This window comes from Chelonoidis abingdonii, chromosome 3 (genome assembly GCF_003597395.2).
Source record: "Chelonoidis abingdonii isolate Lonesome George chromosome 3, CheloAbing_2.0, whole genome shotgun sequence".
In the NCBI taxonomy this organism is placed as follows: domain Eukaryota; kingdom Metazoa; phylum Chordata; order Testudines; family Testudinidae; genus Chelonoidis; species Chelonoidis abingdonii.
The window spans coordinates 68,295,127-68,310,798 of NC_133771.1; the positions used below are offsets into that span (position 1 = coordinate 68,295,127).

The following is a 15,672-nucleotide window of genomic DNA, read 5'->3' on the forward strand; positions in this document are numbered from 1 at the left end:
GCTCTGCATTTTAATTTAATTTTAGATGAAGCTTCTTAAACATTTTAAAAACCTTATTTACTTTACATACAACAATAGTTTAGTTATATACTATAGACTTATAGACAGAGACCTTCTAAAAACATTAAAATGTATTACTGGCACACAAAACCTTAAATTAGAGTGAATAAATGAAGACTCGACACACCACTTCTGAAAGGTTGCCGACTCCTGGTCTACAACAGAATTCAGGGATCTGATCCCAGTTCTGCCACAAACTTCCTGTGTGACCTCAGACAAGTCATTTAATCATGCTGTGCCTTAACTACCCCATCTGGAAAATGGGAGTATACATTACCGTCTTATAGGGCAGAAATGGTGAAGCCTTCACTAAATAATGGAAGGAGGTTGACAAATAACTTAAGCTCCTAGCCTAACCACAGGGGGTTCTGCTGCTGGTACTAGAGAAGGATCCTATTTATCAGATCTTGGGTTTCCCATAATGTTCAGAGTACATCCAGGCCAGCCTGGACTCACCCTGTGAGCAAAGATCCTGCATTTAAGCATGTGAGTGGTCCTAGTTACTTCAACAGGACTTGCTTAAGTGCTTTGCTGGACCAGGACCTAGGGAACTTATTTGTTTGTTGTTGAACCGAGCTATTCAAGCAAGTGCAGTTTAGTTCTAGGTGATCACTTGGGCCCTGATCTTGTCAATGCCAACTCTTGCAAATGTTCTGCAAATCTCATGGTATTTGGTGTTTTTCTTAAACCCCCAGCACCTAGAGTCATGTAATTACATGAAACTACAAGATTTAATTTAAAAATAATGTTTCTATCCATCATGAATGCAGAGAAAAAACTGAATACATGAACCCTAAAGGCTTAAAAATCGAGGAGAAAAATAGAAGACCCCACAATTTATGATTTTTTTTAAATCTCATGATTTGCAGGGGTTGACATACGATTTGTGAATGCTTACCAATACTGCAGCTCTGTACTGAGAGCCACAGAGAACCCCCATTGAAATGGGGACCTGCCTAACTTGATTCTCAATGCAGGACAAGAGTTTAATAAACATAACCAATAAGAAAAGAGGATTTCACATGCTCTGTATGTAATTTTCAGAGCCTCATAACATGGCCAAATCATAATCAATATCAATTTCCTTTGGAACAATGCAACGAAATACTTCTCAAAAATGGCTATTTTCATGCTGAAATACAGCTTTTAAATTTCAGCTGTTTTTGGCAGTAGGCTGTATCCAAAAAGGTTGCATTATTTTATTTTTACTTTATAACTGGACAAGAATTTTTCAACAATTTTTTTTTTTAAATTAAAGTCACCTACAGGATAGGAAATAGAGTAAGTATGTTACCCTCACAACTGTCTGGAATGTCAGAAGCGGCATTTCCTTCTTCATTTAAATATGCATCTTTCTTGACTTATGTAATTTTTCCAGTATAGTGTATTTAGCCAATGTCTTGTTGCAAGATGCACTGGAAAAAAGTTTTGCAGAAATGACTAAGCTCACACACAACATTCATCAATATTTAGGTATAATGTAACAGAGAGTAAAGAGAAAAATAAGTCATGAGAGAATTTAAGTTATAACACTGGAAAAAAACCTTGATTATTTCTTGCAGGGTGAATTATATCAATTTTATAGCTGCTACCAAAAGTATAAAGTTACAGTACAGCAGTCATAGTAATTGTTGCTTGTGGAGATTTATTATACTATTTTCTCTTTTTAATGGATTCAGCTGTTACTTACAAGGTATCTTATCTTATACAAAAGTTTTATTCTAGCATGAATGGAAGGGGATGTCAGACTATCTGTCTGAAGATAACAAATACTAATGTAGCTATGCCAACAATAAAGCAAGTTTTGTAATACCAGTTTTCAAAGAAAGAATCTGGATCTGTTGAAGCAACATAACAGCGAAAAAGCAGTGATAAAAAAATAGTAATAGCCTTGATATTTCAATATCTTGATTATAAGAGCTGCACACCTACAACTCACCTAAAATGTCATAGGAATTTATTTAAAGCCCAGTGAAGACAATGAGAGAGTTTCCGTCGACTTTGATGGGCCCTGGTTCTGGTCAGCAGTGAATCAGTGACAACACTGGAAATTGAACCAGACCTTGATTCCCAGGCTAAAAGAGATGACAGTATCCCTTTCATTATATCAACTCACAAACAAGACATCCCTTTACAACTTCCTTTTCTTTAATTAACAAAAGGAAAAAAAAATACCTCATTTCCCATGCCCCCAAATGTTGCCACTGTAGCTTGAGAAATGTCTTCAGTTTTTAGTGCTTTCATCTCCCAGACCAAGATGCTTTACAGTTCATCATACGGGTCTGAGGTTGATCAAACACAGAACAGCACACTCATTTATGAAGCTAGATATGTAATAGGAGGGAGATTTCCTGTAGAGCTGAGGAGCCATTTTTGCTAGTAAAACTTTATCTACACTAATGGGCTGTACTGCTTTAATTGTCATTATAATCAAAACAGTACATCTTTCTAGTGTAGACAAGGACTTAGCCTATTACTTGCCAATTACTCACTGGCATTATTATTTACGTACAAATGCCATGGCCCATCCATCGTTAGCTGCAGCTATGAGAGCAACAAGTCGCCCCTGGGACTCCTGTTAGGGTGGCAAACCCTATACTGCACCATGCACAGGCCTGTGCCTAAAGATACAATCTGTCCCTTAGAAATAAACTGCTTGATTCTTCTTCAGTCGTCTGTAACAGCAGTTTTATGCTGGTGCAACTGCAATGGCACTACTCATGGGATAACTTAATACTCAACATGAGTAAGGGGGACAGTAGTAGGCCCATAAAAATCTGCAGAATGTCGGCTGGATTAGAATTTTTGAACTGATGTAAATGTATTATATTCATTTTACATACAGCTAGACAGTGATACATACACAAGTTCTTCCCATGATTTCTATGCCAGTGGTTTTTCCATATTTGGCCAAACTATTAAATGTATTCTAATGAAAAATGATATTGTTACCGAACTACACTATTGCAACATTATAAAGTCTACAGTTGCTCTAGTTACTTTTGGCAATGCAAATGATATAAAGGGCAGCTTGGTTTCATGAGTACATTGTGATTAACTGGAAAACTAAGGGAAGGAAATTCTATTGGAATTACAAAAGTAGCACCAAACTGACGTCAACAAATATTAGAAAACTTGATTACATCAAGTACCAGATTGGAAAATTCAGTGAGGCATCTTCTGTTCATTATCTCCAGCTATTTCAGCATTATTTTCCATTACTTTCTTCTCTTTCTCCAGTTTTACAAATCTTATCTGAGGATCTTGAGAAACAAGACATACAGCAAGAATAGACATGCAAGCTGGACACAGACTACACAGGAATTCTTATCATGCTCTTTGATTCATCACTAATATGGTGAAAAGAACTAGAAGAGTTATGTGATTAATGAGGATCAAATGCATCCAAGAAAGGGGGGAAACAGTCCATAGGAATAAAGCCAGTTTCTTAATCTACCAAACATGAAAGTCAACAGCTAGAAACATACTCCACAAATCAATTCAACCTTAGCATAAAGCCAAAGGAAGATGAGATCAAATGTAAAAATATACAGACACTACAAGTTTTAATTCCATTATTTTTTTTTTTCAGCCAGCTGAACAGCAATCAGTGGAAACCACTGTATCTTCTAGTTTATTAATTAAAATAGAAAACCAATTGAATTGCTTATTATTTGATATACTAAACAATGTCAGGGCCTTTCCACGATGAGAGGGCTAGGAAAAGATAATCAGACCAGAGATTTACACTACATGATAGATAACAGAAAGACTAACACTCCTACAGATTTTCATATGAGTTTGTTTGCTTCACTTTTGAAAGAAATAATGCAATTAACAGAGTGCCTAAAGCACTATCAGCTCAATGCTGCAGATCTCCTGCAGGTACCTCCTCCAGACTTTAACAAGAGTGCTGTCTGCAAATAAACTGCAAGCTCAGGCCTAAGGGAACACAAAGCCCTGCAGAATTTCATGGAACATTAGGTTTAGACTTCACAAGTTAAATTCAAAGTTTGTTCCCACATTTGTTACCTTTGAAGCAATATTTATTTTTCAGCAATGCTAACCATTACTTTGTTCTTTATGCTGCACATTAATAAGTGTACATCTGACTTGCAAAACAATAGAAGATAAGAAACTACTGGTAGGTCACTCGTTTAACTTATCCCTTGCAGCAATTTAGTACTCCAGCATTGTTCAGCCACTGCTCAGTTGCATAATATGACAACGTATTGCAGAATCTATATGAGAATATAGGCCTGGATCCCTGGATCTTGCTGAACTACACTTGACAAAGGACCCAAGAATGGGCAGGGATGAAAGGTGGCTGTAGGTCACCTTTCTGCTCCCTGATTCCCACAGATAATGGGGCCAGTTCCGTCTCCAGTGCAAACTAGAGCACCCTCAGCCTTTAACTTCTGTTGTCTTATAGTGCCCATTGCTCTCAACATGGCCCCGTACTCAGAGGGATCACAGAGAGACAGACGCACTGCTTTACGCCATCCAGAAATTTCCCTATGCCAAGGTAATGCCCAGTTACAGCAGCTTTATGGCCTCTTTACAATGCAGGATTAGAACAAGGGGGCCAAAGTGTGAGCCAGAAACCAGCACACAATGTACAGAAGATTCTGTACTGGCAATATTGGTCTAGATTACCTACTATTTTCCAGCTTTTAAGCGAAGATTTACTCTTAAAAGTGACCCTAAAATTGTTTGGTAGGGCTCTAGGTTTATTGTATCTCAATGCACTGCAGATCAAATCTGCTCGGTTTATAAAGATTTTTTTTCCTGCCTGCCCTGCAACCTGGGCTTTATGATTGCATCTACTCTAGACAACTGAACTGTTCTTAGCTGAACCAGTGTGATGGAATTGGTTTAAGCAGAAATGGCTCAGTACGTCCATACTAACTGCTGACTTTGCTGTTCAACATCATTTGGTTGCACTGTTATACAAGCACCTATCCCACAGTTCCCCATGCAGCTCCCAGTAGTGGCTTCAGAAAAATGTCAAAAGGTTTTGTGGGTTACCTCAAGGACACCAAAAGGAATTGTAAGAGACGAGGTCAAACTTTCATAATCCCTTGAGAAATCATCAGCTAACACCCTTTCAAAGCTATTTTTTGCAAAAAGATTTCCCAAGTGGAACGCTCAGCTTGCACTTATTGCTCAGCAAGAAAGTTCTTTCTTGGAGCTTTTGAAAAGCTATTGGGAAACATCTAAGATTGAAGTTTTCCAGCAGAAACTGTGAGAAGCCAGAGACCAAGATGAGTAGAACTCATCAGACAACTGCCAGACACTTGCTGAGTTCAGGTCTGCATGTTGTATTTATGGATTAAGTGAATATGTAGTAGCTGGATCTGGACTATGATCCCCATCAATGCGACAGAGTCATTCTTAAAGCCGGAGGTGACCATCAGCATCTGCGTAACTTACAGGGGATACTTCCGGAACTTTCTGCTGAGCTCACCCTTATATTGCTGCAATGGATTATGAGACTAAGAGCCACCATTCACTGTGCGAAAGTGAGTGGCAATCACCCTGTGAAAGCTGGCTCCCTAGATAGATAGATAGTTACTGGGGAACCAGATTGAGTCAGGAAGGTGAGGTGGAGGTTTGCAACCAATATATATTTTCTTGTAGGAGGACATGATCTGGGTAGTTACTGCAGGAGAGATCATGAGACCCGCCAAATCCATAGGTTTTACCAATACATTACAGGTCTGTGAAAAACCTCCACCTGATTGAGGATGGGAGAATGGTAGCATGTTTTTGCATTTGTTGTGGATTTTTTCCTGCACTTTCCCCACCCCACCATATGAATAGCTGCAAGTATAATTATCACGAATACAGATCTCTTTATCGTTTCAAAATTATTGAAGTTTTTTCCTCTCTCTATTTTTTAAAAATGGAGATCTACAGGTATTGAGTAAGAAAGAAATTATGCATTACTAATGATATTGTGACTCCTTTTAATATTTGTACACTACATTTTCTAATAAATTACCTTTTTGTGATTAAGAATTTATTCATCTGATATAAGGGTATCTCAATATTTTATTAATTTCAAGCTAACTATAAAAGTAAACACAGTATAATACATATAGCTTACTCTCTTGAATTTTCTTTCCAATTAATTCATTAAACTTTTTTTATTCAAATCTTCATTTCATTTTGTATTCTGCAAACATTACTTGTTAGTGTGCTACAAAAATTGTAAACAGTTATGAATTACACTCACATTACCAATTTTCCTCAGGATGCAAAACAACTGTGAAAAAAAGAAAGATCTTGACTGAGACACTGTGGCAAAAAGAACTGAAGTTATACAGAAATGCACAGTATTTACCGCCATCATCAGAATCATCTTCGGATATCCACCATGGCACAGGATCTTTCTTCTTCAATTCCTTTCTCCTGGGCTGTCCCAGTGTCTCAAGAATGGTGGATTTTGTCTTCGAATTTTCAAATGAATCATCTGAAAGAGACTGAACCAGAAGTATACAGAATTAAAAATAGTTCTGTGTACATTTTGATGTGATTTAAAATCACAGAAATGTAGGTCTAGATTGGATCTTGGGATATCATCTAGTCTATCTCCTTGTGGTGAGGCAGGACTCTGTGTACTTAGACTATCCCCCTGACAGGTGCCTGTCTTAAAAACCTCCAATGATGGAGATAGTTTAGTTTAATCATCATCATGGGTATGAGGAAAAACTTTCTAACCTAATCTCCCTTGCTATAGATTAAACCCATTACTTCTTGTCCTACCTTCATTGGATACAGAGAACAATTTATCACTGTCCTCTATATAACAACAGTCTTCAAATATGTTAAGGGCTATCAGATCATCAGTCTTCTTTTCTCAAGACTAAACATACCCAGTTTTTTTTAACCTTTCCCTTTAGGTCACGGGTTTTCCAAACCTTTTATCATTTTTTATGTTATCCTCTGGATTCTCTCCCATTTCTCCACATCTTCTTTAAAGTGTGGTACCCAAAACTGGACATAGTATTGCAGCTGAGGTCTCATGATTCAGAGAGTAGAACAGGACAATTACCTCCAGTGTTTTACACACAACATTCCCAATAATACACCCCAGAATGATATTAGCCCTTTCCACAACTGTATCACACTGTTGACTCATTCAATTTTGATCCACTATAACCCGCAGATGCTTTTCAGTAGTATTGCCACCTACCCAGCTATTCCCCATTTTGTAGCTGTGCATTTGATTTTTTCTTCTTCTTAAGTGGAGTTCTTTGCACTTCCCTTTATTGAATTCCATTTTGTTGAATTCAGACCAATTCTTCAGTTTGTCAAGGTGATTTTGAATTCTAATCCTGTCTTCCAAAGTGCTAGAAACCCCCACTCCCAGCTTGGGGTCATAAGCAATTTTATGAGCACACTCTCCATTCCATTATCCAAGTCATTCATGAAAATACTAAATAGTATTGGACCCTGGACAGACCCCTGCCAGGCCCCACTAGATACATGCCCGGTCCCTCCCAGTTTGACAGCAAGTCATTGATAACTACTCTGAATACAGTCTTTCAACCAGTTGTGCACCCACCTTATAGTAATTTCATCTAGACCATATTTTCACAGTTTCCTTAATGAGAACGTCATGTGGGACTGTGTCAAAAGCCTTATTAAAAAATCAAGATATATCATGTCTATAGCCTCCTCTCTATTCATTAGGCCAGTAACTTTGTCAAAGAAGGAAATTAGGTTGCTTTGGCATGATTTGTGTTTGACAAATCCATGATGGCTGTTACTTATAACCTTACTCTCCTCTGGGTACTTACAAATTTAGTTACTTTCAATTTTTTTCTGGATTTAGATGACATTTTCAATTGAGGCTCAGATTATTATAAAAAGGGCATAATGAAACATTTCCATTGTGTTTTCAACATAACTGAAAATTAATCCATGATCTTTTGGTAGAGTTGTCCAGGAGCCTCCCTTGATTCTATACAGTCCACCCTTTTTGGCTTTTCATATTTGTAGCATAAAGTTGTACAAGAGAACAATAACTGTACTAGGATATGGAGTAACACCGTGTACTATATTTCTACCACTGATGTTTAATTGATGACAGTTGGTTCTGCAAAAACTATCTGATCAGCAGCATACATTTTCAATTTAATAATATAATCAGATTTTTATTTTATTTTTGTGACAGTGTAAGAACCTATGCATAGTAATTATTTAAATAAAAAACTTGGGCCAAATCTTGATCATGTCCCTCCAGATCACAGAAGATGTATAGTTTGGCCTGACTTTGTACCCTGAGCAGCACTGTTAAAGTCCCAAAGGTAAGTCATTCCCCAGCCCCCACCCTCTGAAATAACCACTGAAGCCTTCTTCACCTCTCTGATAGTGGGCAGAATTCAGAACTCCACTCTGTGCTTTCCATGCTCTTGGGAATTAAATCAGGTAGACAGTATGCCTGAGCAGTTTCTCCCTGACTATCAAGTTGGTGTCAATGCACAACTAACAGTTAGCCATAGGGATTCAGATTGGTAGGTCCAACTCAGAGCCAGTCAGACCACTGGAGCAAAGTTTTGAACTCCGACTAACTGAGATAACTGGGAAGGAGCGTGGAGAGGAAAGATCCACAGCCAGTCTACTAGGTCACAAAGCTGTGTTGAGGCCTGACCCATTCCCACAGAGCCAACTTCTGCTCCTTTCCTCCGACTCCCAGGACAGCTCTGGGGGAGTTATGGCAGAAACAAGGTCACAGTGAATTTTCAGATGCTGAGTGGGAGAAGAAAGAATGGCAGGAAGAAGCCTCACATACCCCTATCCCCACCAGAAACTCATTTGCATGAATTTCTCTTATCACTGCCACCCTCAAGTAGTTCTACAATAGACTTCCAATCAGCTGATTCAGTGCAGTGCGGATTTTATGTGCTACTCCCTAGTTTCACATGATGAGCTAAGCCAATAATGTTTTTTTAAAAATTCATTAAACAAACTTAAGCTAAATGCAAAAAAAAAAAAAAAAAAAAAAGTTACAGCAATGTTAAGTTTATAGAGTTGGAGAGTCAGCAAAGACCAGAAATGCAAGAGGCGAGGGTTCCCGCAGCTGTAGCGGACACTACTGTATATACTATTCCTTTTTTTCTCTCCTAACTGTGCAGGTTAACACTGCATATTATTGCTTATATTGTTAAATATACCAGGATGTGTCACATGGGTAAATTAATACCATTATAGAAATCTTAATTTTTATATTTATATTTCTGGACTTCTGGTCATTTTATCAGTGGAGTCTTGATACTGGAATCAGCCAAGTTTTGTGTATTTAATAAGTATGGAGCCAAGAGGCAGTTAGCATTATTATAATTACTACAAGGGCCACCCATATATTAAGATCTAAATGAGCTGAGAATATCCAGAAATCAAATGTGAAAGGTCTAAAATGAACAATCCTTTAGCAAATGCTAACAAAAGGAACAGTTCCACAAAGATAATAATATTACGGTACTGTAACCAACATCTCCAAAACCCACCATTGTTTCTGAACAATTTTTTAAAAATTAAGTTTTACAAGAATAAAAGTCTATCATATTTTCAATAGCCTCAGAGAAAGAATCTTTAAATACTGAAAGCTCTGCAGCATGAATACTAAGCAATTTAATAAAAACTTGTAAATTATAAAGCTAAAAAATGACAGCACATACTGCAAACTCTTTTGGCTGAATTGCTCAACAGGACAGAATAAAACACATTTTTAATATATGCCCTTAACAAAGTCAAAATAATGTCCTTTTTCTAGTCATAACATAGGTATTATAGTACCACTGTCCTACAAGGAATGAGTGGCTCTCCCTATCTGGGAGAGATCGACGGGTGCTCGATGCAAGTTCTGCCATCACTTGCTGTTTCTTTTATGACTAACTGTATCCTTTACTCAGCAAGCAGGACATGCATGATGCTGATACTCCTTGGAGTATCATAACTGAAGAAACTGAAACCCCCAGATGTTGTGATTCAAATCTGGAAATTGTCTATGTCCAGCCATCTTGTCAACTGCAAATAGCAAAGTAACACCGGGGATAGCAAACTCTTACACAAAAATCACTACATATTTTCCCCAATAATGGCATTCGTCTGATCACTAAGACTTACTGAAAATGCTTATTTTTAAAAAAGAAAAACAGAGACAACAAAAAAATAAACCCCTCACAACCTTTTTTTCTCAACAGTGAACTCTCAATACTAGTTTTGATAGCTAAATAAACTTAATGTTGCCTCTCAAAAGTACTGAGAAGGTAGAGTCGTCACGCAGAATCAATTATTTTATTTCCCAGTAAACGATAATGGTACTTATTAATAGTTAGCAGACAGCTAAAAAAAGATTATGCATGTTTTTAAATTAAAGTCAGACCAATTCTTTAGGAATTTGGACACCAATCCTGTAATCATTTAAGTACTTGCTTAACTTACTACTATGAAGCAGTCCGTTGTCAATTAGACTACACACAGCAGTAAAATTAAGCAAATGCAGAAGTGCCTGCAGGATCAGATCCTTGGCATTTAACACTTCACAGAGTAAGTGTTCCAGTCATTTAATGATAAACATCAAAGTTTTAAGTATCAGAGGGGTAGCCATGTTAGTCTGGATGTGTAAAACGAAGTGGGTATTTGCCCATGAAAGCTCATGCTCCAATACATCTGTTAGTCTATAAGGTGTCACAGGACTCTTTCCCATCAAAGTATTGTTTTCTTGAAAATTTTACATTAGTTTTTTTTTAAATTATTTTTCTTAGCACAAGCTTGTATTACACACATCATTTTATACACACAATCTTCTAAAAGAATCAGGATTCCCCCAATATGTAGTATTAGTCTTCCAAACATTACTCTGCAGGTTCTCCAATTAAGTGAATAAACCTCCCTTTCTGAATCAATCTCTCTTTTCAGCTGTCCTGATTATCACTGCAGAGCAGCAAAAAAAATCAAGCTATGGCTCTTTAGAGCTCCACTTGCAGTTGTCATGAAGCCTGAAGCAAAGCAACCGGAGTGCTGAGCATGGGAACACTCTCCATATTGTATGACACACAGAAATCTCGGTAAGGATCACTGATATAGCCCAAGTCAGTTCTCTCAATGTGCAGGGAGAGGCTTGACAGGAACTAGGGATGCAGCAGATGAGAGAAGCACCCTGAGGAGGAAAACTCTGTGGCAGCATGGAAGGAGGTAGGACTTGGACGCAGAGGTGTATGGGGCAACCTAGCCTGTTTATAGGAGGCTATGGCAGTGAAAACAAGTTTCTACAGTAGGACATGGAGAACGAATACAACTGTGCAGAGGAACTGGACTGTATAGGGGAAGTGACAATATATGCAAGAGAATATATATATAACCAGTGGTAGCAATCTATTTGAATAACTACAATTTCTTTAAAATTTTGAAAAATCTCCCCAAAAGACTTGACTGATAGCCAGTTAAAGCTGCTCAAGAGTATGCAACAGCATAATAAAAAAAAGACAGGAAATCACAAATTTAGTGCTCACACAACCCTGGCAATTATGATTTTGCCTTCTTCACATTCTTTCACCGAGCATATATGCCTCTGCCTCCCAACAAAACATACAGCCTTAACTCAGCCACAACCATCAGCTTCTGAAAAAGCAACACCAAATCACCGTACTTCTTCAGTAAAACACAGAATCACAGAATCGTAGAACTGGAAGGCACATAAGGCAGGGTTAAGTATTATCTAGACCGTCCCTGACATATGTTTCTCTAACCTGATTTTAAAGATCTCTAATGATGGAGATTCCACAACTTCCTTAGACAATTTATTCCAATGCTTAACCACTCTGACAGGAAGTTTTTTCTAATGCCAACTTAAACTGCTCTTGCTGCAATTTAAGCCCATTGCGTCTTGTCCTATCCTCAGAGGTTAAGGAGAATAATTTTTCTCACCCCTCCTTGTAACAATTTTTATGTACTTGAAAACTGTTATCAGAGTCTTCTCTTCTCCAGACTAAATCCAATTATTTTCAATCTTCCCTCATAGCTCACGTTTTCCAGACCTTTAACAATTTTTGATGCTCTTTCTTCAATTTGCCCACATCTTTCCTGAAACGTGGTGCCCAGAACTAGACACAATACTTCAAGTTGAGGCGTAAATAACATGGAGTAGAGTGGAAGAACTATTTCTCGTGTCTTGCTTACAACACTCCTGCTCATACATCTCAGAATGTTTGTTTTTTCTCCCACCATTTCCGTAACAGAACACTACTAAAAACATCAGTGTAGTAACTATTTATTCACACTGTTGTCAGAAACAGCAGAATTTGGCCTTTAAAGCTGATGGAGTACCTTAAGTTCAAAAATGCCATTTTGGTTTCCCAATCTCTCTATACAATGCTGTTCAATCCCTAGGGCTGTAGGGATTCCCCCTAGCTGCATACTCCAGGCAGGAATAGAAACCAGCCTCTGAAAATCAAAAGCTTCAGAGCTACCAAGAAGAAGGAGCCTCCTGACTAGTGGAACTCTGCCATGTAGTTTAATTACTTACATAATATGTTAATATTTTAAACATTCATGTATTGTTTTATTTGGTGCCCACTGTCTTACATCACATATACCCCATGCACCGTCTCTGCACCCCTAGTCAGAAAATGGCCTGATTAATTAAGTGTGGCTCACATCATGCTCTTATGTACACACTAAAATGTCAATAAACCACAGAGGAAGTTCCAAAGTCACAAGCCCTGAATGCAGCCACCAGAACCTATGAGATCAACCCTAATTGCACCCCAGTAGATCTCAATTACCACAACAGGCAATAGGGAAAAATGTGGACAATCTCTAAGGTAGCAACACCCAGACCATTCGAGGCCTTAATTAGGGTAAACAAAAGATTGAACTATACTCAGAAACAAGCTGGAAGACACTGGAGAGCAATAGTAAAATGAGCTCACAGTCTTCCCTGCTTAAAAGGCAGGAAAAAACATTTTCCACTAGTCAAAGCTTCCAAATGTCCTTCAAGAGTGCTCAACACATACAATAGTAGTGAAGTAGAAGAGAAAAATGAATGGACACTGTAGCAAGGTCTGCATCAGAAAGAAGAGATCACAATTGCTTGGCTAGCCAAAGAACGCTCAGAGCTGCTAACCAGAAGCAATGACGGATCTAGTAAAATACTGAGAAATTATGAATTGCTTTGACAATAGACAGGCATACCTCAACAAACAGAGCATACAACCCCTGCCAAATCCTCCAGATGTTTCCCCACTACTAACGAGCACCATTTCCATCTTATCTGGACTGACCCTAAGACAATTTGTTCTCATTCATATGCTGGGAAAGTAACAGACTACATAATATAGCGCCAGTAAAAGAAATGCAAAGCTGGAGATTTATGGTGTTTTGATTTGTCAGAACCAGGAGTCTGGAAAATCGGGACACTTTTGGCTAGATGTGACCCTTCGCTAAACACTGGGCATCAGCAGTGATAAAACCCTTCAGCCTAAAGCTTCCAAACCATTATAGTTGGCTCCCCTTTTGTTAGGTTTATTTTATAGCAATAATTTTATTAGAATTTAGAGCAGTTTTTAAGTGAAATTATGTATTTAAGAATAATATAGGAAAAATACCAGATGAAAGTAGTTTTAAATGCAAATTGCAATTTTATATGCATACGGAAAAGTTGCTATTGGTCTCATTCCATGTATTTTAAATCAAGTAGATCAATTTTAAACATCTGCTACTAGTGCTGAGTGTGGCTCTCAAATTTAATACCTTGAATGTAATCACAATCAATCATATCATAAAATCATGTAGCAATTGAGCTTTCTAAGGACCCAATCCACAAAACACATGCACACAGGCTTAAAATTAAGCACAAAAATATCCCATCGACATCACTGGCACTACTTGCATGTTTTAAGTTAAGCAGGTCTGTAAGTCTTTGTGTGATCACTACTTGAGAGAATTATTTAATATAATATAGCTGTGTCATGTCTCTCCTGCTCTACCACACATTTTAATGGAGTAAAAAAGTATGTAACCAAGTTCATAGTAAAATGTGAACATACCTCCTTCAGAAACTGTTCAAACTGCTCATCTAATTCTGCTTTTGAAAACCGATGAGCCATAGTCAGCAGCTCCAACTTAATTTCCAAAACAGTTCAATTACTAAACACTAAAATTAAAAATAAAAATGCAGTTAATGAGGCAGTGCTTTTGAAATCACAAAACAGCCTGGTGATTTCCTACTAGCTTTTCATGCAGGAAACATTAAAAGTTGTCTACCAAGACTAAACTACACCACATTTCTCCTAAATACTGTATTTACTGCAAAGGAAGGTCCAAGCATCACATCCGAATTGCCTAGATTGCCTAGAACCACAGACTTAAATACCAACAGGATTGATTTAGCCCTTAAACCTTGTGAGGTTAATAAATAGGAACATCTTCTCATCCTTTATATTCCTCTTCAAAATGTAGCTCTTCCACCAATGTTACCAGGAAGGAAATGTTTCATTTATAACAAAAGGGGAGAAAACCACCATAAACATCAGTTTGCATCTATACCATGTATACTTGCACAGTGTTTGATGTATTTTAATTGCTGTCTATGTTTGTTTGCCAAAATTGTGAATGCTCTGGGGCAGGAGACTTTCTTTATAGTGTGTCCAGCACTGAGCACACTGCTATAGCATAACAAATAAATAATGTAATCCGTGAAAGTCTTTCAGGTTAGCTCTTAAAGACAGAAATTCTGTCTGTTCTGCATTCACACTGAAAAGTTAATAGCGCTTTTTGTGAATGGAGGATTTGTATTGGTTTTTGAAAACAAATATTCCCCAGCCTCTCAACATTATGCAGCTTTTAGATATCACCCTGCAGATTCAAAGTGGCTGTTTTATAGTGGTGCCATACATAGTTTCGAAATACTCTGGGATCCTTCAGAGTGAGAAGTGATATAATAAATTCAAAGATTAAGGATTTTCAGATAAGGTTTTACTATTAAATATGAACTTTTTGAAGTATAGATCCTTTTCAGAACATAGAACTCTTACCTAACTAGTAAACTGATTTTGACAGGCAAGTTCTGATAACTGTTTCCTGCTTTAACTCTTACTTCATCCAAAGACTACCCAACACTTTGGCAGTACTAAAGAAAATTACTGCAAAGACTGCCCAGTCTTTGAATTAAATAAGATACCCTTATGTAAGCACTTGGAAAGAGTCTTAAAAAAAACACAGTAAGAGAATTAAGAACGTTACCTCTCATGACACACATAATCCAGTATGATTTTATATTTTTACAACAAACTCTTGTGAGCTGTGACATTTTAATGTTACTGCCTATGCCAACTGCTTAAGCAAGTGAAGAATATTTATTTGCAAGCTTGCTAAGAAAAAATGAGTCCTGATCGTCTTACATTTTACCATGGTTTCCTGTGCATTACAAACATATATACACACACATTTCTTATAAATATTTACATTGCATCTTATACAATTTCATCTGATGTTTGATTTTTCAAAAAGTTTTTTTTAAATTCAGCCGATATCCATTTGCCCACACGTAATGCCAGTTATTAACTAAAATCAAGCCCCCACTTCCTTAAAAAACTTTAGGCA

At 37.5% G+C, this 15,672-nt stretch overlaps 1 protein-coding gene across 1 annotated transcript in view; it reads right to left on the reverse strand.

The window, feature by feature from the left end:
* CEP162 (centrosomal protein 162) overlaps positions 1-14,204 on the reverse strand; it is a 91,265-nt gene extending 77,061 nt beyond the window's left edge. Inside the window, 2 exon segments of the mRNA XM_075063827.1 lie at positions 6,407-6,545; positions 14,118-14,204. Of these exon segments, the coding sequence (XP_074919928.1) occupies positions 6,407-6,545; positions 14,118-14,177 (199 nt within the window). The 5' untranslated portion in view covers positions 14,178-14,204.
* Between the last annotated feature and the right edge of the window lie 1,468 nt (positions 14,205-15,672).